Raw genomic sequence first — 25,405 nt, forward strand, 5'->3', positions numbered from 1 at the left:
TTTTGTTGAGATGGAGGGTTCGAGAGCACCTGGTCAGGTGCTGGTGGGGTTTGAAACTCCTGCCAGTATCAAAGGAGGGAGCACCTGGGACTTCTCATCAGCTTGCCCGGATGTGGGGCAGAAGCAGCAAAACTGAGGGCAGACTCTGTTTACAGCTGATGGATGGAAATCACTTTTCCAGGACCTTGGAGGGGGCTCGTGTGAAGAATACCCGCTCCCACTGCCTGAATGTCACGTGTGTCCGTTTCTACAGTAACTGTAAGGGGACGTGTGCTAACTTTGTCATGCGACTTTGTCCAGGCCTCGTTGCCGGTGCATAACCAGGTGTTACCTTCCATCGAGAGTGTGGACGGCCCGGACCCCCTGGTCACTCTACAGAACCCTATGAGTAGACTGGAGGCCAAAGAGGAAGAGGATGAGGATGAGGATGAGGACACAGAGGAAGAGGAGGAGGAAGATGGTGAAGACACAGACCTGGATGACTGGGAACCGGATCCCCCTCGGCCCTTTGACCCGCACGACTTATGTGAGTACTGGCGAGTTCTCATGAGTGAGGCTTCCTGTGTGGACCGAGCTCCCTGCTCCAGGGCATCGAGCCTCAGCTTGGACATGTGCCCTGACCGGGAATTGGACCCTGACCTCCTGGTACATAGGTTGACACTCAACCACTGAGCCACACTGGCCAGGCTCCCCAGATTTCTCCTGGGACCTTCTGTGTGATGGTGGTAAAGCCCGTTTGCATGGGGCCAGAGATCACCTTCATGTCCAACAGAGAACCCCACCTCATGTGTTTTTCCTTGAATGCATGTGTTTTCAAGGCCACTCCTTAGTCAAAATACGCATAAAGTCACTTTCTCTTATAGACATTCATATAAAGTAACTCTTCACTATTGGAGAATTATTGAAATTGGAAATTCCTATTTCCTAAGCCAGATCTTCACACAGCCAGAGTTGGTAAAATATGATTGGCTAATTAAATTAGCTAAGGGTCATGAGTATGATCTCCGTGTGGTCCAGTGGCTATATATACATCATTCTGACGGCTAGCTGACAGACGGGTGCTACGGGGAGAGAGGCGGTGAATGTGGATGCTTAGTGCAAACTGATCACTCGGAGAATGAGCCAGCGGGTCCTCTCCGGGTGGGTCCGATTGTGCCATCCAGGTAATGAAGGCTGGGATGTTAAATTCATTCATTGAAGCATTACCTTCACGGAGTGCATTGAACTCTCAAACTGCACAGCACGCTCTCTGTTTTTGTTCCCAGACAATGAGATTTCTGTAATTCTGTAATTTCTTTTGAAAAAATTGATTAAATGGTATTGTCAGGTTTTCTTTTTAACAGCTTTATTGAGACATAATTTATACACTATAAAATTCACCTTCTTCATCTCATCAGATTTTATAACATTTAGCCTAATAAGCTCTTCTTTTTTTCTTTTCAGACATATTATAATTGATTTGTAAATTTAGTGGCCACTATTGGAATTAATACCAGTAGAGAAATAAGTCACAGCCACAGCCTGCATATTATTTTTGGCAGGCGTAGCTGATTTCTGCCTGATTTTAGAGGAGAAGTTCAGGATTTTATTGGCCTATGAAAGCTAATATATTACAATTGAATGGGTATTGTAATTATAGGAGTTAATTGAATTTTGGTCTGAAAACTTGGGGGTTTTTCAGCTTAGAACTTTTTAATTGATTTTTTTAGGGGGGGAAAGGGAAAGAGAAAGAAAGGGAGAGAGAAAGAGAGAGAAAAAGAGAAACATCTATCTGTTGTTCCACTTCTTTATGCATCTACTAGAGGCCCGATTCACGAAATTCATGCAAGAGTAGGCCTTCGCAGCCCCAACTGCCTCACCCCTCGCAGCCCCGGCTTTGTCCGGAAGGTTGTCTGGAAGGTCATCCGGATGGCCATTCCCCTTTTCAGCCGTTTGAGCAATTTGCATATTAGGCTTTTATTACTATAGATTGGTTGATTTCTGTATGTGCCCTGACCGGGGATCGAATGTGCAGCTTTGGCGTATCAGGACACTGCTCTAACCAACTGTGCTACCCGGCCAGGGCTCAGCTTTAGAACTTTTTACCTGAGATCAAGTCATGTTGAAAGGTCTGACTTGCAGGTTTTCTGTTTGTTGCAGGGTGTGAGGAGTGTAACAATGCACACGCCTCAGTGTGCCCGAAGCACGGCCCCTTGCACCCCATCCCCAACCGCCCCGTGCTCACCAGAGCCAGAGCCAGCCTCCCCCTGGTCCTCTACATTGACCGGTTCCTTGGAGGTGTGTTCTCCAAAAGGCGCATCCCTAAGCGCACCCAGTTCGGCCCCGTGGAGGGACCCCTGGTCAGGGAGTCCGAGCTGAAAGACTGTTACATTCACCTCAAGGTAAGCTATGCTTTATTCGTAGTTCACTCTTGTTCTCATTACTTGTAAAGGGCACACATTTTCCTACTGAGCCTCCTAACCCAGTTTCCTAGCAGTTGATTGCTAAGGCAGGAAATGAGCAGCTCTCAAAGGTGTTGGTGTTAGGGGCTGTATTAGTTGGCTAGAGCTGCATAACAAAACGCCAGTTCAATGACGGAAAGGCATTTTCTCACAGTTCTGGAGGCTAGAAGGCCAAGATCAAGGTTTTTGGGGGGTTGTAATAAAATGGAGTTGTAATAAAATGGAGTATTTTGCTTGCATTTTCTGGCTTATTTTGTAGCGTTTTTTGATGTGTTAGTTAATGATAAAACATCGTCAGAAACTATACAATCAGGTTGTTAACTTTGTGGTTTTGCCAGGTCATTCTCCTACTGGTGGGTCTTTGGAAGTATCCTTTCCCTTTTATATTTGGCAAGACACAATTCCAGGAGCTGTGCAGAGGGGAGAATCGGGACATATGGTTTAATCTTTTATTATTATGATGCGAATGCAGAGCCTATTGAAGATTTTACTTCTGTTGTTCGGTGTGGCTTTGAACTTTCTCTTCGGTTGCAGGTTTCCCTTGACAAAGGGGACAGAAAAGACAGGGACTTGCACGAAGACCTATGGTTTGAGTTGTCTGATGAGACCCTTTGTAACTGGATGATGTTTGTGCGTCCAGCCCAGAACCACCTGGAGCAGAACCTGGTGGCTTACCAGTATGGCCATCACGTGTATTACACAACAATAAAGAACGTGGAACCCAAGCAGGAACTGAAGGTACGGAGCTGCCTCAGTGGGGGCTCTGCTAGGAATTGTGATGAATTAATGCTTTCTCTACTCCCCGCCCCCCCCCCCCCCGAATTTATAACAGCAAAACCACAATCACCTAAAAATCCAACCACAGGGTCATGGCTAAGTACATTTTAGAATACAGACTTTATGGAATAGTATCCACAGTTAAAAATGAAGTCTCTCAAAATTAATATTTTCATGTTGCTAAAATAATGTTCCATAACAATGATGTAGGATTCATTCATTTAGGGATTAACACACGGAACTCCTACTGGTTTCAGACACGAGGAAAAGGTGGATGGTTCCCTGTGTTAGGAAACTTGTATTCTAGATGGGGGAGGGAGGGGGGGAGGGAGGAGGATGGGCAAAGGATATAAATAAGCAAATGATATCAAATAGTGGTGAACATTAGGAAGGAAACAAATGGTGCAAAAAAAGCAAATAGCAGGAACGGGACCAGCTTAGATCGCTGGAGAGAGAGGGCCTTGCTGAAGAGATAATTAGGCCGAGAACTAGCTAACGAGAAGGGGCCAGCAGTGGAGCAGGGTTAGTGGACGGTGAAGAAAAGAATCCAGCATTCCCAGTGGTGAAGCAGCAAGGGCAAGTGAAGGTTGGGGTGGGAAAGAACTGGCGTGTTTGAGGAACTGACCCCGGGCCTCTTGGTTGAAGAGACAGTGAAGCAGAGTGATGAGAGCTGGGATTGCTTAGCAAGGTAGGACCAGATTATGTGCCCTGAGGAGGCTGCCAAGCATGTCAGGTTTGTCACCAAACAAGAAGCTGTTGCTGGCTTTTAAGCACGGGAATGGCGGAATCTGACGGTGTTTTAAGAAAACCACTCTAGCTCCTGTGTGGAGAATGGGCTGGAGGGAGCAAGAGTAGAAAAGAGGAGGCTCATCGGCATGTATCTAGTGGCAGAAGCAGAGATGAAGAACATTCGAGCAATCACCAGTTTTTGCTAAAGGATTACAGAAGAAAACAGAAGTCCAAGATACCTTTTGCGTTTCAAGTCTGAGCAGTTGGGTGAAAGGTGGGGTATTTGTTGAAATGGGGAAGGTAAGCAGTGGTTAGTAGGGGAGTTGGGGAGCATCTTGGATTCAGTTCTGGGCACGTTAAGTTGGAGCTGTTTGTGAAACACCTAAAATACCAAGTAGGCGATAGAATGTACGTGGAGGGAACAGGGAGGGTCTAGGATGGAGATACTGATTTGGGAGTTATTAGCGTAGAATTGGTTGGAAATGGATATGACCACCTTCGTAACAATGAAGAAGGCCCCGAACTTGGACTAAGCTTTGAGAAACACCAGTATTTAGAAGTCAGGGAGAGGAAGAAGAGCCAGACATGGAGCAGATGCAGGGCGCGGGGAACAGACCAGGAAGGGCGGGACAGCATCTGGAGCCCTGGGTGAGAGCCATTTGGTGACTGGTGGGGGCCGGAGCCGCTGTGATGACAGCTGTGTGAACACCCGTGTTTAAATACAGATAAAAACATCAGGAGAGGCTGTGTTTTATTTAGATGAAGAGACATGAATATCACCTCTTGTGAAGTCGTTCTAATAACAAAAACAATTATTTTTTTTAAAAAAAGGCAAATGAAAACACGCTCTGTGTCTTGGCAGATGAACTTCCTGAGTGCCCATCTGCCGACTGGAGTTGGAGGGGTTGGGCCCAGTGGGGTGTGTTGTTGCTGTGAGCTGCTCTCCACGGGCTGTGGAAAGGCCCGCATTGTTTCTTATGAGCAGGAGAAGTATTTGAGAAGTTAAGCTCGCAGAGAACGCCTGGTGGTGGCCCGCAGTGCCTGACAATGCGCTTGGTTCTTGCAGGTGTGGTACGCCGCGTCCTACGCTGAGTTTGTGAACCAGAAAATTCATGACATTTCTGAGGAAGAAAGGAAAGGTGGCTGCCTTGTGTTTTTTTATATATATATATATATATGTTATATATGAGTTCTAAGTTACATAGATTGTATCTTTATGCAATCCCTAGTTTTTCTATCTCAATATATTTAGAAAGATATTCCAGTAGGCTTTCTAGAGCTACACATCCCTGTCTAATTCTAGGATCAAATGACAGTGACATATTTACATCTCTTTCATGAGTGCTGGGAAATAGTATTTAACGTAATGAAAACCTGCACATGCTAAATCAGAGGGTGATTCCTATCTAGATGTAATCTCTGGGGACATAGCCAGACAGGCATCAATTTTGTTTTTAATGTAAGTGTTACGGTAGGATAATCTCCAAACATAGAAATGCACAAATTAGAAGTATACAGCTCGGTGACTTTCCATGAAGTGAACATACCTGTGTCACCTGCACCCAGGTGCAGGTACGGAACAGGACCTGTGTCCCAGGAGGCCTCTGTGCTTCTTTCAGTTGCCCCTCACCCCAATGTGATGCCTCCTGCCTTCCCTCCCAGACACGACGTGCTGGCACCGAGCTTTGTCTGATAGAAGTGTGTGATGTGTACACCTCTGGTGTGCACCTTTTGCTCAACGTTATGTTCATGAGCTTCATCCATATTGTTGTGTATTGTTATTTAATCGTTCTCATTGCTATGTGACCTAAATCCAAGTAGGTAGTGTCAGAATTGCTTTATATATACAACCCAAATTACGGTAAAATAGATGAATGAATTGTGGTATATTCATACAATAGAATACCAGATCGGTTCTTGGGCCATGTCACCTCCCTGGCACATTGATGTGTGCTTAGCAACTATGGAAGATCACCTGAGCTTCGAGGCCCAGGGTTTTTTTGAGATCTCATTACCGAGGCGCCATGGAGTGACTCACTGTCCCTGGGGTTGAATTTACCTTCCAGCTCCTGCTCCACGCCCTGGCTGCTATTGCCTTGCTCAAAGCAATCTGTAATCAAGTGGCCTGGCTTTCTGGCACAGCCAGCCCTCATCAGAATCATCTCATTAGCATAAATTCAGGGATGGTCAGGGACTACTATCAGTCACAAGAACACATATTACTTGGGAAATTCCAAGGTAGAGTTTATCTCCCAGGAGCCAAGGACAAAAGCCGGTTAAATTCATCATTATATGGGAGGGTCATTTCCAGCTTTTGGATCTTATGAAGAGTGCCACTGAACATTCTTATGCATGTCTTTTAGTGAACATGTGTGTGCATTTCAGGGGTGTACCTCTCGGAGTGGAATTGCTGGGTCATAGGTTATGCATATAATCAACTCTGAACATTGTGCCAAAGTGGTTATATTGGGCATTGATTTTCAAGTTATTTGTGATAAAATATGCCCTCAGATTTTGAAGCTTGCATCTGAATCACTAGGCTATCTGAATACAGATTCACACTGTAGCACGTTCTGTCCTTCCAGTGTGGTGAGGCTGTGTGTGTGTGTGTGTGTGTGTGTGTGTTGGGGGGTGGAAGAGGATAGTATGAGGATGTTTGTTCCTTTGATGTCTTACATCATGAATATATCAGAAAATAAGGTCCTAAAAATTGTTCTCTGTCAAACTTTAGCCTTTGATTTTAAACAGTAATGCAAGTAGCAGACACTGTATGTTTATGAACTTGGCTGTGGTGAGATGAGTGGGGGAGGATGCTTGAGTTTTATTGGTGTCTATTGATCATCAGCCTTTATAACTTCTCTCCTGTGACTGTAGTTCTTCGAGAGCAAGAAAAGAATTGGCCCTGCTATGAATGTAACCGCCGATTTATAAGCTCGGAGCAGTTGCAACAGCATCTCAATTCTCATGACGAGAAACTGGATGTATTTAGCAGGTAGAATGATGGGGAAGGTTTCAGAAACTTAGGTTTTCAAGTCCAGACTCACTTCATACTGTCTATAAACTAATGAGTGTTTGTGTATATGTGTGTGTGTAGACAGGTAACCAGGTAGGCTGCTGAGGGGAATTTTTTATGTCATTTCCCGCCCACTCCATCCTCACTTATCATAAAACTCTTTTCCAGCATAACCAGTCGCCAGCAATGGGAGGGCCTTTCACCTTAGTTAAATCTCCCCTAACTAAAGATCCTAAAGTATGAATTCTTGAGATCGCATACACCTTGGAAATAATCTGCACCTTTGATTTTCAGACTGGTTTTTTTTGTAGTAGAATTCCTTCATTATATGTTTAATTCCACTATATCAAAAAGATAAACGAGGGAGAATCATACCGGATGGGGTGGGCAGGAGCCAGAACAGGTAGGCCTTATGAGTAATGGTGAGAAATGTGGATTTTATTCTGAGTCTTGGTAAGAAATCTTTAGGGTGCTTTGATCAGAGAGTATTGTGATGTCAATTATATTTTAAAACATCACCCAGATAAAAATAAAACCAATTTAGCTTATGTTGGAGCAAGAGTGAAGACAGGGAGCCCAGTGAGAAGCTCTTCCAACTGACCCGGTGAAGAATGAGTGGTTTGGAAGGGAAAGGACCAGAGGACAGAGGTAGGGCTACCAACCTCTGTAGGATTTGAAAAGAGAGGAGATGGTGTGGGCATTTAGGGAGTGGGAAGTAAATGGTCTGGGAAGTACAGTATGATTGCCTGCAGCCTGGGGAGCTCGCTGAGGCCATGGCCATGAATTACAGGGAGACCACCAGCGTGGCTGTGCCATCTCCAGCTCCTTCGCTGCGAGGTGCTGTGCAGAGTGGGCGGAGGGTTGGGTTGCACAGTCCACTGACCCACGCCTGCCAGGGCTCTAGCTTCTTTTTTTTTTCTGAATAATTTGAGACATCTCTTTGAGCTCTCTAGAGAGCAAAGATGAGACATTTAAGAAGTGTACTATATATTAGCAGAAACAGTAGTTTCCATTTTAAAAAAATCAGGAAGAATAATATAAAGTAAGGAAATTAAGATTTGGGAAAGTATTTGTTAATAGCGCAATATGTAGCCATGACTCATTATAACCCAATCTCTTGTCCTCAGAACAAGATGCAGAGGGAGGGGACGAGGCAAGAGGCGATTTGGCCCAGGTCGACGGCCAGGGCGTCCTCCAAAGTTTATCCGCTTGGAAATCACCAGTGAAAATGGGGAGAAGTGTGATGATGGGACACAGGTACTGGGACTGATGGGAAAGATGCTGGCTTAGAGGGCATACGGGCACTACTATTGTAGTTAATTAGAGGATGTACTGGCACTACTATTGGATTTAATACAGATGCCCTTCCGAGGATGACAGCTCTGTCAGGCCAGCCCTCTGCTGCCTGTTGCTTACAGTGTGGCTGGAGACCCAAAGGAGAACTTCACATCCACAGCCTGGGGCAGCAGCCCCCGCCCAGTGCAGGCTGGGAAAGGGAGTCAGGAGCAGTGCTCTCTAAGGCATCCATGAAGATGGACCAGGGCATGCTTGGTTTTTTAAACTTGCTGTTAACATTTTGTAAAATGCAATAAAAATGAATTAGTAAAAAAAAAGTGTGGCTAGAGAAAGGCAAAGAAAACTGTATTTTCAGATATTACTTAGAACAAAAACCCAACTTTCCTGCCCTAAAGCTTTGAATTTGTCTGGAGATATTGGGGGACTCTGTTTAATTAGTTTAAAAATTAAAAAATGATGTTCCAGAAGAGTCTTTTCCTCGTGAAGCGATCTGGAATGTCTCATAGTTTTCACGTTCTATGGGTAGTTGTCTAATTAACTTCCCCAGGAGGAAAATACTTTTTCTGAGCATTACGACTCTAGCCATTTCAAAAAAGCAGTAATTCAAAACCATAGCTAACATTCTTTCAAAGCACGCTCATCTCTATGTAGGTGAGGGAATAATTCTTGGTTATTGCAATTTCAGGACTTGCTACATTTCTCCCCCAAGGAACAGTTCGATGAGGCTGAGCCAGCTACTCTGAATGGGCTGGATCAACCAGAACCAACCACCCTCCCGATCCCTCAGCTGCCACAGGAGACCCCGTCTTCCCTGGAGCAGGAGCCAGAAGCGCACAGCCTGCACCTGCAGCCCCAGCACGAGGAGAGTGTGCTGCCCACCCAGAGCACCCTGACCGCCGATGACATGCGCAGGGCCAAACGCATCCGAGTAAGTGGGAAGCAGGCGCTGGCCTTTCTCCAGTCTGCCGGCTGAAAGGTGCTGTGTTTTCCAACCTGTTCACCATCCACTTCAAAATCTTGCATCTTGCTTATCCCACGCTCAGTCCCCTTATTTTGGAAGAAGGTGTTAACTGGGTCTCAATGTCTTTGTGCCCTGTGGCAGGCAGGTTGGGTGGCTGGTTCTAGAGTCCATCCGTTTATTAAGGATGCAGAGCTGGGCTTTTGGCAGCTCCTGGACTGGGATAGTTAAAGTCGCAGAGCTCTCTGGCTCCCTAAACTCACTGATTGGAAATGGAGAAATAAGTACATTTCATTATAATAGCTACGTACATTTCAGCCAGGCTCATCTGTGTCTAATCATAGCTCTCAAGTTACCCTGGGGCACCTTCATTTGGTTAGCTGCAGTTTTCAAGGGGAGACTGGCAAGTGTCATTAGCCATCAATGCAAAGGGACTGTGTCCAAGCTGATGTGGCAGGTACGACCCACACCCCCCGGGAAAGCTCGAAGTTATGCTGTAGGTCCGGGAGCAAGTCAGCATCTCCCCTGTGTGCCCTGCATCTTGACTCGAGGCCACAGGGCTGTAGGGCCTCTCTGACTTCCAGGCGCACGTGTCTTATTCTTACTCTGCAGATAGCCTTTGAGTCCGAGTCAGGAGCTGCAGGGGTGCGTGTGGAGAGCAATGTGGTTTTGTGGAGTAAGTGCCTGTGCTGCCAGTTTGCATTCAGAAAACAGTGTCTTAAACCCCTGTTTTTGAGCAGGATGTGTAAAGACTTTTATTAGTACTTTATGTGTGGACGATTGGGCTCTTTCTGTATAACTTTCCAATTTCTAGATGGCTCATGGTTTTAGCTAATGCTTCTGTTGGTTTTCTTACTTGCATAGGCGTAGCTTATATTTCTTTTGGCATTCTTATATGCCTATATGCTAGAAGGGACCTTGAAAAATAGTGTAGTCCATGTCTTATGCAAATGTGTTTAGTCATTAATAGCTACGTGGTAGCATCGAAGGGCTCTGAGCCCACTGAGGCTATGTGACCTCTGTGAGGGTCCTGCAACGGAAACATATAACACTTGTGGCTCCATGTATGTTATTTCAAAAGTGTATGTAAACACACAGAACTAGAGACCAGAAAGGCAAACGGCTGCGAACCAGTAACTTCCCATCCATCATTCCACGTTACTTCCCAGTCTGCATTTCATGCTCTTGCCCAATTATTGTCTTTTCTGCTTTGGCCATTCTGATTTTTCACTAAGTCCAGAGACATGCTTACTAGATTTAATTATTTTTTGACGGAAAAACCTCAACCCCACCCGTGTAGTGAAGATATGGACATACAAGCATAATCTAGCTATGATTGTACTTGTGTTCTTGAGTGAGTGGGTTGCCGGTTTCTGTACAAGGCTCCTCCTGTCAAAGCAAAAGCCACGTGCATGTGGCTTCTTAAAGGTCAGTCTTAGTTGAGCTATTTTTCCCCCCTCACACACTCTAAAAGGTAGGGCTATGTATTTTTTTTTTCATCTTTTCTGTCCAGGTTGGTAATGACCAACTGAAAGGAAGTCTTCCAAGCCAATTGGTAATGTAACTATTTTTCTCTCCTCTAATGCTGCCTGCTCAGCTGGAGCTGCAGGTAGGTTGGTTTCTGTGTTTCAATAACAGAATGTTCCTTTAAGTGTTTGCCTTACCTGCTATCCTTTGCAACCCGTACTGACTAAATCCTGGTAGAAACTACAGCTTGGTTGCGGCAGTAAATGCAAATTAGTTAATGGATAATGATCATTGATTTTCTAATAGATCAGCGAGTTAGTCATGGGCTTCGGATTCCTCAGACACAAAAGGAAGGGTAGGACTAAGTGATCAATCCAAGGTCCCTTCCAGCTCTAAGACAGTTTGAGTGACGCGTGGACTGGTATTGAATTCTAACGCGTGTTCAGCATGTGCTGTGTACAGTAGAACTTTCCCCGAGGCCTGACTTCTCAGAGTTTGCAGTCTGATTGGGAAGACAGTGCTAATGCAAGGTGCTAAGAGCTAAATTTAAAAGTATAGCGTATAATTGTTAAAGGAACTTCGAAGAGTGAAAGGCAAAAAAAAAAGATGACGGCGTCAGGGAATAGATGAATTCATAGATGTAGTGAGACTTAAAACTAGTCCTTCATAGAGAGACCGGAAGAAGGTCGACCATTTCAAAGGAGGGCAGCCATGGGATGCAGGCCGAGAAAGATGTGCGTGGTGTGGTTATGGGACAGTGCGCACACTAGCCTGACCCTAGGGTGGGTGCCAGGTGAAGGACAGCAGTGACTGAGGTATGTCGGGCAGGGCTAGCCCACCCAAGGCTTTGAATGCAGGATCAAAATAATATGGAAATTAATCAAGAGTTTAGATTCCTTGAGCTATTAATATCAAACGTTAGAAACATGTTATGGTCTTTGTCTGCAAAGAATCTGTGGTCTCAGAATTCACTGCCTTTGTAAGTTGAATCTCTCATCACAGATTTTAGCAGCTGTACCACTTGGGCTCCCTTCTGTTAGCTTCTGCACCGTGTAGGGTGGTGTGGTTGACTGGCCGTATCTCATTAATGCCAGTGAGCATTACAGGGTCCATAATGGATGCATCTGTGCTGCCGTCACCATTTTCCATGATTTCTCCTGGAAATGTGTGCCAACTGTAGCTCCGAGCTACAGGAGCTCCCGGAGTGAAATGCCTGCATCCGTGCTTGGAATGGTCTCAGCACCCCTGCCGGGCAATGCGAGGATTTCATTAGGGTCATCAGATCAGAGAAGGGCATTCTGGTTCTTGGGGACCGAGACTGTGCTCAGGGCTCTGTGGGAATGGACAAGACGATAAGAGCAAGGTTGTCCCAAGCACCAAGGAAGTGGAGCCAGGTGGCTGCTCAGTTAGATCTAGTGTCTGAGGATGCGCATCCATAATCAGAAGTGACAGGAGCCCTATGAGCGTAATGGATCAAAACAACACTGAGTCCTAGAGGTGACATCCAAGGAGAAATGGACTCTCCAGCGAGGCCAAGGTCAGGTGGTGTACACTGTGTCTGCCCTTGGGAACTTCGGTGACTTGGGTGAAGGGAACGATTCTTACCTGCCGAAAGCGCTCTAAATCTGGACTCTCTGAACCTCAGGACAGCATTTGCTTATTTGCCATGTTTCCATAAAGTTTTGACAGGAGCTAAAATACTGAGAGCTTTGATGTAAAATAAGGATCTGTAGATTTAAAAGGTTGGGCCACTGCTAGGCAGGAGAATGAAGCGAAAGCGAGTTCTGGCTGATTTGAGAAAGGTGTACTCTTAAAGATCTCTGCAGATGCTATGGAAAGTTTGAAATAATTCTTTTTGATTTTCATACGAAATGCATTTCATTAATTCTCGAACGTCTATTGAACACTTCCTATGAAAGAAGGTATTTTTAAAGGGCTCTCGATGCAAAGGTGAATAAGATCTGCTGTAAGCCTGGAGCAGCCCCCGTCAACTTGGAAGATAGGAGAATTCCTAAGCACCCGCTCAAGACATGAGTGTAACGTGCACTCTCAGCCCTCTGGAGAAGCCCCGAGGAGGAAGTTTTATATTGCAAAGTAACTAGGTCCAGAATTCTCACTAAATCAAAAACAAGTATTCTGCTTTTTCCAGAAATGATTATTTTATAGCAAATTTAGTTTAAAAGTTGCGGTGTGTAAGTAATTTGAAATGAAGGGTTTAAGCATTGTTCATTGCACTTTTTATTTTACAAATAATGCATTCAAAGCTCTCCTAATTCTTCCATTACTATTCCCTTCTACTTACCTAAGCATGCCTATCCATATATATATATATATATTTTTTTCTTTTTGAGAGATTCCCCTCCCCTACCCCCGCCCCTTCTCATAGCTATGCAGACCTTACCCCTGGTTGTTGAGGAGCTCATGAATGAAACTTCATTGTAGTTTAGCTAAGGTGTTGGTTCTGTACTATCCCTGTGAAAGATGACTGTTAATCTGCTCTCAGGAGAGATGAGTGGCTTTTCCAATAGTGGTGATGAATTTGCACTGACTATCCGTATTCTCTCACTTGGATCCCCCATAACAACTGCATGCATTTCCTAGGTGGCTAATCAACATTAGAAATGCAATCTGTGACTGAAAAGGGGGCGGGGGGGCAAAACTGACTGGTCTACACAAGGGGCCAAAGCAACAAGCTTAACTTGGTTAGCCTGGCATGCTAACCGGTGGAACTAACTAGCTGCATTGAGGCTTGTCCTCTGCATTTTCTGCGTAGAAGTGATTAAATGTACAGTCTCTATTTATCATGTGTGCTCATGTATCTTATCTCATGATATATAAACATGTTCACATAAATCTGTATCCTTTGTTTCTGTCTCAGTTCTTTTTCTTAAATTGAGACATAATTCACATATCATAAAAATCGCCCTTTTATGGTGGTTTTTAGAATATTCCCACAGTTGTGCAGTCATCAGCACTATCTAATTCTGGAACATTTCATCACCCTCAAAAGAAACCCCGTATCCATTGCCTCCTTCACCCAGCCCTTGGCAAGTGCTACCCTTCAGTTCTTTTTATTACCGTATTTTTTTTTTTTTGCTAAACATTTTAATCAAGCTTTGAATTCTTTATTTCTTTTTTTAAAACATATTTTTATTGATTTCAGAGAGGAAGGGAGAGGAAGAGAGAGACAGAAACATCAGTGATGATAGAGAATCATTGATCGGCTGCCTCCTGCATCCCCCCTACTGGGGATAGAGCCTGCAACCCAGGCATGTGCCCTGACAGGGAATCAAACCATGACCTCCTGGTTCATAGGTCAACACCCAACCACTGAGTCACGCTGGCCAGGTCAAGCTTTGAATTCTTTTTCTCAAGGACTTGAACAAGTAACATTTGACTGACTTGCTCCAGCCTCATTCATGCACGTGTGACTTAATCCCAAGTCATTTCTTCCAAGTGTGCAATTTTTATTCCACGTCACTTTAGGATTTGTCTTACTGAGCAAGCCCTCTATTGGGAATACGTTTTTGAATGTTGCTTAAATCCTCTCATAAGAAAACACACACATAGACATAAAACAAAACACAGGAAACGTTCGTCTTTTCAAGATGAACTTCTTTGCGAAGTCTTCATTTTTAATGTTTCACCAGAAAAATCTTTTTTTTTCCAGTGTGTCCTAGAGTTTCATTTCTATGGGAAATCTGTGATCACAGAGATCATCCGCTTTCTCTATAAACGTGCGATCACACATTAATTTCCTCCCTAAATGATCATGTCTGTGTGTGTCTTTCAGAACGCAGCTCTCCAGCATCTGTTCATTCGCAAGTCCTTCCGGCCTTTTAAATGTTTGCAGTGTGGCAAGGCCTTCCGTGAAAAGGACAAACTGGACCAGCACTTGCGCTTCCACGGGCGGGAGGGGAACTGCCCGCTGACCTGTGACCTCTGTAACAAGGGCTTCATCAGCAGCGCCTCCTTGGAGAGCCACATGAAGCTCCATTCGGACCAGAAGACGTACTCTTGCATTTTTTGCCCGGAATCCTTTGACCGCCTTGATTTGCTGAAAGACCACGTGGCCATTCATATCAATGACGGCTACTTCACCTGCCCGACCTGTAAGAAGCGGTTCCCAGATTTTATCCAGGTGAGTGTCTGCCACTGAGATTCCCCTATGCTCCCTTCTTTCGGTGAGAGACACGGATTTTTGGAAAATTGAGACTGCCGTCACCTGTCACCTGCATTTTCTTCCCTTCTTTGTAACAATTTTACAGTTGAAGACATTTCTTCAATCTACTTTATTTTTTTAAAATATATTTTTATTGATTTTCAGAGATGAGAGAGAGAGAGAGATTGAAACATCAATGATGAGAGAGAATTATTGATCAGTTGCCTCTTGCACACCCCCTATGGGGATCGAGCCCGCAACCTGGGCATGTGCCCTTAATGGAAATCGAACTCAGGACCTTTCAGTCCTCAGGCCGACACCCTATCCACTGAGCCAAACCGGCTAGGCAGAACTCTGTTTTTAATCTTAAAAAGAAAGAAAAAGAAAAAAAATGGTGGTTGCATGTAATCAGGGCCTTGACTACAGGCATCTTCCTTCTGCCTCTTCTTATGGGAGGTTAAGATTTGTAAGGCTTCTGGCTACTTGTTTTGTCACTTTGTCATAAGGAAAGAGTGTGTTACTGAGGCCAATTACCAGTCACAGCTAATGGGATTACCTTGCTCAGCTTCTGAAAGCGCTTGGCAACGCCTCTGGCGCCCTCTAGAGTTGATAAGCTGCCTTGTCATTTCCTTTGATGCCCCAGTCCCCTGACTTTTTCTGTCTTCGCTGGCAGGTGAAAAAACACGTGCGGAGCTTCCACTCAGAAAAGATCTACCAGTGCACGGAGTGCGACAAGGCCTTCTGCCGCCCCGACAAGCTGCGCCTCCACATGCTACGACACTCGGACCGCAAGGATTTCCTGTGTTCTACGTGTGGGAAGCAGTTTAAGGTGTGTAAGCAGGAGCAGCCTGAGTCATGTCGAGCGAAGGATCAGTGCGTGTTTGTTTCATCAGCTCATCACCCACTTTCAAAGAACTGGTCTGGAGATGCATTTCATGCCTCATGTTTGAGTTAGTTATTCTGATAACATTAAGGAAACAAGCTCACCTTCATTTCCCAAAATTATTCATTCAGATCCCTGAACAAACAGAGTAATAATGCATCTCCTAAAATAATCCAGATGTATGATAACTAGAACTAAATGGCTATGAGGCATTCCTAAGAGAACAGTCCGTTTACTTACCAAATCAAGAGATTTTTATTGAGCACTTACTAAGCACAGGAGGCTGGTGATTGAGTTCTGCAGCAGCAGGACCGTCATCTGATGGAGGTGGGACATCTGTCGGGTGCGGAGAGGGCTTAGGCCACTCTGGGGAGTGTTAATGACGTCAAGGATTAAATTGGAAGATAAATTCAGTAACCTGCCTGGAATTTAGAAGCACAGGAAAAACCCATGGGAGGCCCAGAGATCTGAGTTAAACAAATAAATGTAAAAATGGTTAAAAACAATGCTTCATTGGGAAATCAGATGATTCTGCAAAGATTTGTGGGGGGACACCCTCCTGGCTCTGACATAGGTGGCTCCGTCATGGAAACTGGAAAAGTATCAGGAGGGGAAAGATAATTTTACAAGGATGTGTTTGTATGGAACGTGGAAACACCTTTCAAAGCTTAAGTTTTATGGTGTGTGTGTTACAGGTTGTAATCTCGATGGCCTTTCATATATAGTAGCGTGATTTAGAACTCTCTCAAGGACGCCAATGGGAAAGTATAAAGGGGTCTAGGTTTTTCTGTTTCTGAATTGGGAAGATGGCCATTTATCTAAAAGGATTCCTGTTTTGTGATGCTAACTGGTTGGCCATCTATCCAATCCACTTAACATTTTTTGGTAATCTATTTTGTGCCAGATACCATTTTAGCACCTAGGCATAAAACACACACACACACACACACACACACACACACACGCACACACACACACTTTTCTGCTAATACATTTTACTTTCACCCGACGTATTAGACAGGCTTCAGTCAGAGAAGCCAAACCACTGTGAGTACTATGGGATGAGGGGTTATTACAGGAGGAGACGGAGAAGTAAAGGTCTGACAGGAGAAGTTGGAGGACCAGAGAAGGTCACTGCTGCCCTTGTGTGAAACCCTGGTCTGGGTGCACAAATGGGAAGCGGGGAGTCTGGGAACCCAGGCCCTTCCAGCTCACGGTGGGCTGTGAGGGAGAGCTGGTGCTGCCCGTGGACGACGGAGTGGCTGCCCATGGGGTGGACATGGACTGGCCAGCAGGGCTGGCAGTTGAGAGCTGGTGACTCATGGGAGACAGCAGGGATGCTCTGGTACCACCGCATCTGACCGGAGAGCATCGCGGCTGCTGCTTCATCTGCACCTCCCAGTCTGTACCCAAGAGGAGAGGACCTAGTCTGCTGGGAGGTCCTGAACCTTCACAAGAAACTGTGTAATCATATGTCCAAGAGCAGCGCCTCACGGGGCAAGGGAGCTGGCGTGTTTTGTTTTTGCATTTGTTTTTGTTCAGGATGGGCTCTGCCTCATTGTTTTTCTAGGGACTCACACCAACATGTGCTCCTCTGACTAGACCTAGACCATAAGCTCTGTCCATAGCAGGCAGTGTAATTGTTTGCTTGAACTACATTTATTTGGGACTTAGAAGAATGTCATTATATTTATTAAAACATGTGAGAATTGAGTTTACATACTGCTTTGTAAATTCCGTATTAGCTATCATTCATTATCAATCTGTCTTGTACTTCTTACTACCAGACTTATTTCATGTACCCTTCGATCTCTTCTGCAAAAATGCAGTCATTTTTTTTCCTAAAAAATCATTATTTTTCTTAAAAAAAACAGTTTTATTGATTTTTAGAGAGAGAGGAAGGGAGAGGGAGATAGAAACATCAATGATGAGAGAGTACCATTGATTGGCTGCCTCCTGCATGCCCCCTACTAGGAATTGAGCCCACTACCTGGGCATGTGCCCTGGCTGCGAATTGAACCGTGGCCTCCTGATTCATGGGTCAACGCTCAACCACTGAGCCACATGGGCCGGGCAAAAATCAGTATCTTTCAAATTGAAGGGTCATTTTCCACTGAGGCTCGGTGAGATGCACTTACTTGCTAGTGGACAGAGTCATTCCGAGCCACTTTGCCATGTCCTTGTATGTTCCAGCTCTGGCAACTCCGGTGCATCTCAGTAGGTTGTGGTCACTGCTAACTTGTGTTGATATTTTAAAAATATCCCTTCAATTAAAAACTTTCTAGCCCCACTTCTCACCCCATCGCCTTTTCAACGATTTTCTCTCAATAGCGGAAAGACAAACTGCGGGAACATATGCAGAGGATGCATAATCCTGAGAGGGAGGCCAAGAAAGCTGACCGCATCAGCCGCTCCAAGACCTTCAAGCCTCGCATCACGTCCACCGACTACGACAGCTTCACGTTCAAGTGCCGCCTGTGTATGATGGGCTTCCGGAGACGGGGCATGCTGGTCAGTGCCGAGTGGCCGCGGGCTCCGCCTGCCACCTTTCCCCTCCCATTTCTGTTTTATGGTGATGTCTCTTGTATCTACCTGTATTCTCTACAGACTTGTCCATAGGTTCTGGCAGTGGCTGGGGAAAAAAACAGGCGAACGTTCCCAATTTGGAGTTCTCTCCTTGCCAGTCTCCCTTCTCCCTCCTTTGCCATAGTTCATTAGAAGAGGTGTACAGCTAGCACTTTTCTTTTTTGTTTTGTTTGTTTGTTTTGTTAATCCTCACCTGAGGATGTTTTTTTCCATTGACTTTTTTTAGAAACAGTGGAAGGGGGGGGGTGGGGGAGAGAGAGAAACATCGATGTGAGAGAGACTCATTAATTGGTTGCCTCCTGTATGTGCCCCCAGCGGGGCGGGGGAGAACCTGCAACCCAGGTGCGTACTCTTACCCAGGAATCGAACCCATGACCCTTTGGTGCATGGGCCGACGCTCTAACCATTGCGCCACTGGCCAGGGCTATCTATCACTTTTCATTGCTAGTTTTGTTTTGCTTTACCTATCTCAGTCTCTGGTCTTACCACATTTTATTTCCCTCTTCTCATTTGTGTTCCTGAGTGTACTTCCTCTGGGCTCTTTGCCTTCTCGCCGATGGTTCCTTTAATGCCTCTTTCCAGCTATGACACAGCAACAGAAGAAACTTTCATCAAGGCAGGCGTGTGACCAGGTTAGCTGGGACACCAGGACAGCCAGCGCACAGCAGGCCCCAATACGGCCTTCTGTTACAATCTCAATGAGATGCCAGAGGGACCTAATCCCTGTTTGTGTCAATTAGCCTGGGGCAAAATTGGTTTCCTTCTTGTTGTTTTGTTTAAAGTTGCAGAACCTATTGACAGCTAAGACATTAAGTGAGGACTTTGTATTTCTGCCAGGAGCTAAAGTCAGAGAGCATCATTTAAAATTCAGAACCTTGCCTTAGCTGGTTTGGCTCAGTGGATAGAGCCTCGGCCTGTGGACTGAAGGGTCCCAGGTTCAGTTCCAGTCAAGGGCACGTGCTTGGGTTGTGGGCTCAGTCCCCAGTAGGGAGTGTGTAGGAGGCAGCCAGTCAATGATTCTCTCTCATCATTGATGTTTCTATCTCTCTCTCCCTCTCCCTCTCTGAAATCAATAAAAATATTTTTTAAAAAATAAAATTCAGAACCTTAATTTTTATCTCAGTCAATGTCCTCCCTTAGGGAAGGGCACTAAGTAATGAAAGACAGGTTTGCTTCAGGAGAATTCACCAGAGAAGTTCCTGCTACTGTAATTTCCCTTTGCCAACAGTTCTTTCATCAAAGACTATTCATGGGATCCACAGCGGCCCAGTTCCCTGCCGTAATCTGCTGAGTTCCTGTTAACAGGGACTGCTAATGCTCTGGTGTCAGATGGGCCTGGTTCTGGCCGAACGCCTGTTGTTTCGGGGCGCTGCTGCAGAGGATGCCAGCTTCTCGCCGCCGCTCCGAGACCTTTGCCTGCTTCTGCTCGCCATGGGCTTCTTTTTCTCATGTCCTTTCTCCCGTTTAGGTCAATCACTTATCGAAGAGGCACCCGGACATGAAGATAGAGGAGGTGCCGGAGTTAACCCTGCCCATCATCAAGCCCAACCGCGACTACTTCTGCCAGTACTGTGACAAGGTAACGGAACCGCCCGCCGCGGCGGCCCTGTGGGAGCCTGCGCAGGGCCAGCTGGTCTGCGGGTGGGAACGTGGGCCAGGACCTTGCAGGGCTCTCGACAGATGGTTCCCCGGCTCTCAGTGTTTTTCCACCAAACAAGGGCTGCAAGTGTAGCCTCAGCTTAAGCCAAATTGTTTTTCTTCAGAGTGAGCTGGCTTTGTTGTACTCGTTTTCCCTTCTCTGTGATTTTTGCTGCAAAAGAAGAGTCTTATTACCAAGAGCTTAGTATATGGATTCATTTAAAATGTCTTAGCTCTAAAATGAGAGTGTTTATCAGCGGGTTTGTAAGACATACGGTAGATTTTGGATGTCTGGAAGATCGAGTAGCACGTGCAAAAGTTTTGCGGTGGAGTACTCTGTGCTATTTTATTCTTTATTTCTGTACAGTTACAAAAAAGACCGAAGGAGAATATGTGTTTATTGCTTCACTGTAACACTGTTTCCTTATACAATGGACAGTCACCACTAGAGGTGCTGGTTGCTATTAGGCTTTTCATTGTGGAGGATTCTTTGGCATCTGGCAGTCTAGTCCATACATCATGTGAGAGCTTTCACAGAAAGGCTAAGGAGGACTGGTCTTAGGGACAGTTCTCTTTCTCTGTGTAGCCACCTCTTCAACTGTAGGAGAAAGGCTGGTTTCGCTATTACTAGCGCAGATCTATAAATCCAAGGAGGATGGAGAGAGGGCTAGAAGCATCACTGGTGAGAGAGAATCAATTCTGCACCCAGGCATGTGCCCTGACCAGGAATTGAACCGTGACCTCCCGGTTTGTAGGTCAACACTCAACCACTGAGCCACACTGGCCGGGCTAGATGATGCCCTTGTTTTATTCTAATCTATGTTATACATTATCTTCCATTTTATCTGTTTATTTTGGGTGCATGATATCTATTTTATTTTGGGCTACAGTAATACTTTTTCTTTTTCTTGTACGGAAATTGTTAGAGGGTTGGCTTTAAGCAGGAAAGGGGAACTGTGTACAGCTTTCACGGCAGAGCATCTGAACTTGCAGGTTTACAAAAGTGCCAGCAAGCGGAAGGCCCACATCCTGAAGAACCATCCCGGGGCCGAGCTCCCCCCAAGCATTCGGAAGCTCCGTCCTGCCGGCCCTGGAGAACCAGACCCCATGCTGAGCACCCACACCCAGCTCACAGGCACCATAGCCACTCCTCCTGTCTGCTGCCCCCACTGCTCCAAACAGTACAGCAGCAAGGTAGGGGAGCTGCTGGCGGAGTCCGAATTGGGCCACTGTGTAAAGGGTCTCTGGAGAGAAGGTGGCTTCTCCCAGGCGCTCTGCCGGCTTCTTCCGACTTGATGGGGGCTGACGGTTATAAGGAGCTGCTTTCTGAGAGCTGGGAACCATAGATGGAACAGGGGAGAAGAGGGTGGGCCTGCCCTAGGATTAGCACCCTCTGGTGGCCTGAGCACTCGACTGGGCTCCTTTTCCTTGGCCTGCAGCTGAGGCCTCCTGTGAGAGTCCAGCCCAGAGTTTGTGAGCTTGGGCATTCGAGTACTGCCTGGGAGCTCACGTGATGGCTCCTGAAAAGGGGGGCTGTGACTGACTGCGGCAGGTGCTGGTGGGACCAGGGGGTGCCGTGAGGTGTTCTTACCTTGCCTGATGGCGGGGGTCATGTGATTCTTTAATTTCTTTCAGCCTCTTCTTTTCCCTTTGTAGCATGTGCCGCCTTAGGGAGGGCACAGCCAGCATGGCTCTTTTTTTTTTTAAATGGATAACATCAGAGACTTTAGGAGCCTTTGTAGGTTTGCTTTTGAGAAAGACTGAGAATAACTAATTCCAGCAGTAACTCATTCTCGGTTTTTGCCATAATTTTCCAGACCAAGATGGTCCAGCACATTCGCAAGAAGCATCCAGAGTACGCCCAGCTCCCTAACACCTTGCACACGCCGCTGACCACCGCTGTGATCAGCACTGCTCCGGCCGTGTTAACCACCGACAGTGCCACCGGCGAGACCGTGGTGGTAAGTGTGTGACCGGCGAGAGCATCTCTCCTTCAAGGCCAGAGTCTTGAATTGGCTGCAAATGTAGCCACTCTGCTTCTGATCGGGTCTCCTTGGTGAAAGGGGTAGTCAGTGCTGCTCCTTGGCCGCCAGGTTGTCCGAACCTTGAGGGTAACCCCACTGGGCCTGGCGTAGGCAGATGGATACAGATATGTAGGTAACCTTCCCACATCCTCTCTGCTTAGGAATTTCTTCTATCTGAGCTCAGGACTAACTTGTAGGTTCCACGATCCACCAGTGATACCAATGAGCCTTTTGTAGGGTCTAAGTGCACTGAAGTAGCTGCAAGCAGTACTGCCATCAGCTAATGAGTTTTGTGTGAATTTTCTAGACAACAGACCTGCTAACCCAGGCCATGACAGAGCTGTCCCAGACCCTAACGACCGATTACCGGACGCCGCAAGGGGACTACCAGCGAATTCATTACATCCCCGTGTCACAGTCCGCATCCAGTCTCCAGCAGCCTCAGCACATACAGCTTCAAGTGGTGCAAGTGGCCCCGGTACTGTACTGCTCTCGTCTCTCGTTCCCTTCCTGAAGGCCACATTGTCACCAGCACATGTGGCCCTGAGCTTAACGATTCTCAGAGCTGGCGTGGGGCCCTGCTATAATGTGCTTCTGCACGTACATTCGGAGTCTAAGGCGTTTGTAAAGCCCTCCGCAGGCCGTGCAGGGCTCCGACCTAGCAGTCAGAGGGTTTAGGCTCCAGCGCACGCTGCCATCCGCGCTGCTGCGGACAGTACCCGCGCAGACTCTCTGAGCCTCTTCTGCATCCTTATCCTGGGTCACTGGGGTGACTTCTTGGTGAGGAGCCAGTGTGAGAGGTCCCGACACAGGCACCAAGTGCCTTCTCTCAGTGGGAGCTTGAGAACAAATGTGACCCAGTCTCTGAATACCAGTCAGCACCTTATTCGAATAGACCAGCGACTTTCAACAGGGGTGCCGCAGGGTTTTCAAAACATGCAGCACCTCACTGTTTAGCCAGGGGCAGTGGCCTCTCTTCCCTTAGATCAGCGGTTCTCAACCTGTGGGTCGCGACCCCTTTGGGGGTCGAATGACCCTTTCACAGGGGTCGCCTAAGACCATCGGAAAACACATATATAATTACATATTGTTTTGTGATTAATCACTATGCTTTAATTATGTTCAATTTGTAACAGTGAAATTGGGGGTCACCACAACATGAGGAACTGTATTAAAGGGCCGTGGCATTAGGAAGGTTGAGAACCACTGCCTTAGATTCTCAAGTAAAAAAGTGACAACAGCCAACACAACAATAGCTGCCTGGCGTGAATGAATCAAAATTATACATATTGTTCTGTTAGATCGGCAGCAAATATATATTTTTTGGTGTGCCACAGAAGGTTAGTAATTAGTTTATGTGTGCCATGAGATGAAAAAGGTTGAAAATCACTGGTATAGGCATAGAACTGTGTTCCTTCTACCAGGTAATTAGTAGCTCATTCTTCCTGATTAGGGAGCTGAGAGAAGGAACCCTCCCAGAACTGTTGTTTTATTTAATTACACTGAGGAAGGGTCCACCAGGCGCATGAACAAGCCAAATGGAGATCATGTGGTCTCTGAAAACTGGAAGCTGATACCAGAGCAGGGAGTGGAAGCTGCCACTCACGGACTGTTCTTCCTCTCGTTTTTCTTATGGGAGGGCTCTTAAGGTTGGGCTCTGGAAGAATCTATGGGTCCCTGGACTTGCCTGTAAAATACGATGTGCATGTACATTTTTCTGGGAAAAGGGCTCAGACTTTAGCCGGTTTTCAAAGATGCCTGCGATGTATAAAAGGTTACGAACCACTGTTCTAGTGGTTCAGTCGAGACAAGCTAAAAGGCAATTCTCTTCCGTGATATCTTTTAACTCATAAAGGGTAGGTCATTACATTTAATTGAAATTGAAGGGGAAAGATTTCCGATTCCGGAGAGCGTCTCATCCAGCTTTTATTAAGAGCTATATTTCTGCTGGCTCCTTCTCTTTCAGAAGTTAATAGCATTAGTGGCCCCTGTTTTACAAGCGTCGTTTTGAAAACTGCCTTTTCCCCTGAGGTTTGCCCGCTCGGCTTAGGTGTGAGCTCCCTGGGAGCGAAGCGTCGGATCTAAAGTTCTCTTCCCCCTCTTCCTGTGTTTCTGTTGGGATATTGGTTGAGCTGAACTTCTCCGGAAAGACTTCCCTTCACCTCGATCAGAATGGATCTGTGTTTGCCTCCCCCAGGCCACCTCCCCTCACCAGTCTCAGCAGTCCACTGTGGACGTGGGCCAGCTGCACGACCCGCAGACCTACACGCAGCACGCCATCCAGGTGCAGCACATCCAGGTCACCGAGCCCGCCGCCTCGGCCCCGGCCTCCCAGGTACACGACGCGTAGACGGTTCACAGACATGAGTGTGACCCAGGGACCCGGAAGAATTAATAAGAGTGAAGAGACATTCCCTTCAGACCTGGTCTCCTTGACTACCGAGCTATTGTTAGTGTGGACCTTAATATTGGTATTATGGTCACACGTTAAGGGATCAGCTTTGATCCCAACAGGCCCTGTGATAGGACATCCTGCAGACGACATGGCCTTTGCTTCCTCTTCTCAGTGCCCGGGGATGGACGTCTGCAATGGCTAAGTTGTTCCTGTCATTTGGAGCAGTGACTTTGAGGAACACTATTGAGCTGGGATGATTGAGTCTGTTGTTAAGATAGCATAGCGAGACCCATTAAAATATTTAGGAAATCCTATCGCTTTCAGGAAGCTTTCCTAGGTCTTGTCCGCAGGAGCGTGGATTCTCGTAGGGGGATAACATAGGACGTGCATGCATAGGACGTGGAGGGGAGGTGTGTGTACCCTAAAGGGTGCACGTAGGCCCCCCTGGTGTTCACAGGCCCCAGGGTGAGAGTACAGATGAAGACCTGCGTGCCAGGGCTAGAGCACTTACAAGTCTTGAGTCAAGCTAACAGACCATTAAATAAAATATGTTCTGTCTTCCTACTTGACACATACACTTTTATAATGACAAAATTGAGACGTGTATGTGAAGTAACAGTGATCATAATAACCTGATACGTGGGTAGTGCCAGTTTGAAATGAATAGTATTTTCTGCCACACACCACAATGGCTCTAGCACCTGCTGGGCTGTCGCAGGAGGAAACTGGGAGGAAGGCTTTCTCGTTTGCTAGCTCTTTGCCCTTCCAGTTTCTGTGGAAATCCATGGGGTACACACACACAGTCTCTACTTTCCTGCTTATTGGGGGCAGGGAGTGGGGGCGGTAGAGGGAGGCCCCTCGGTCTCAGGAGCCCAAAACCCTTGCAGCAGTTCTCAACCTGTGGGTCGCGAACAATGAAAATACATCCTGCATATCAGATATTTACATTATGATTCATAACAGTAGCAAAATTACAGTTATGAAGTAGCAACGAAAATAATTTTATGGTTGGGGGTCACCACAACATGAGGAACTG

At 46.3% G+C, this 25,405-nt stretch overlaps 1 protein-coding gene across 5 annotated transcripts in view; it reads left to right on the top strand.

The window, feature by feature from the left end:
- The window catches only part of PRDM10 (PR/SET domain 10), a 75,126-nt gene that overhangs the window by 40,537 nt on the left and 9,184 nt on the right, over positions 1–25,405 (top strand). For 3 of the 5 annotated variants that reach the window (XM_036354070.1, XM_036354071.1, XM_036354072.1), the window contains exons 5-19: positions 301–526; positions 2,140–2,381; positions 2,976–3,179; positions 5,014–5,086; positions 6,822–6,939; positions 8,088–8,217; positions 8,942–9,184; positions 14,475–14,822; positions 15,517–15,672; positions 18,058–18,237; positions 19,781–19,891; positions 20,944–21,144; positions 21,768–21,911; positions 22,282–22,452; positions 24,172–24,309. In XM_036354070.1, the coding sequence (XP_036209963.1) occupies positions 301–526; positions 2,140–2,381; positions 2,976–3,179; positions 5,014–5,086; positions 6,822–6,939; positions 8,088–8,217; positions 8,942–9,184; positions 14,475–14,822; positions 15,517–15,672; positions 18,058–18,237; positions 19,781–19,891; positions 20,944–21,144; positions 21,768–21,911; positions 22,282–22,452; positions 24,172–24,309 (2,685 nt within the window). The remainder of the gene's footprint in view (positions 1–300; positions 527–2,139; positions 2,382–2,975; positions 3,180–5,013; positions 5,087–6,821; positions 6,940–8,087; positions 8,218–8,941; positions 9,185–14,474; positions 14,823–15,516; positions 15,673–18,057; positions 18,238–19,780; positions 19,892–20,943; positions 21,145–21,767; positions 21,912–22,281; positions 22,453–24,171; positions 24,310–25,405) is intronic. The other 2 variants (XM_036354073.1, XM_036354074.1) reach the window with 2 other exon arrangements.

Source organism: Myotis myotis, unplaced genomic scaffold (genome assembly GCF_014108235.1).
Source record: "Myotis myotis isolate mMyoMyo1 unplaced genomic scaffold, mMyoMyo1.p scaffold_m19_p_20, whole genome shotgun sequence".
Taxonomy (NCBI): domain Eukaryota; kingdom Metazoa; phylum Chordata; class Mammalia; order Chiroptera; family Vespertilionidae; genus Myotis; species Myotis myotis.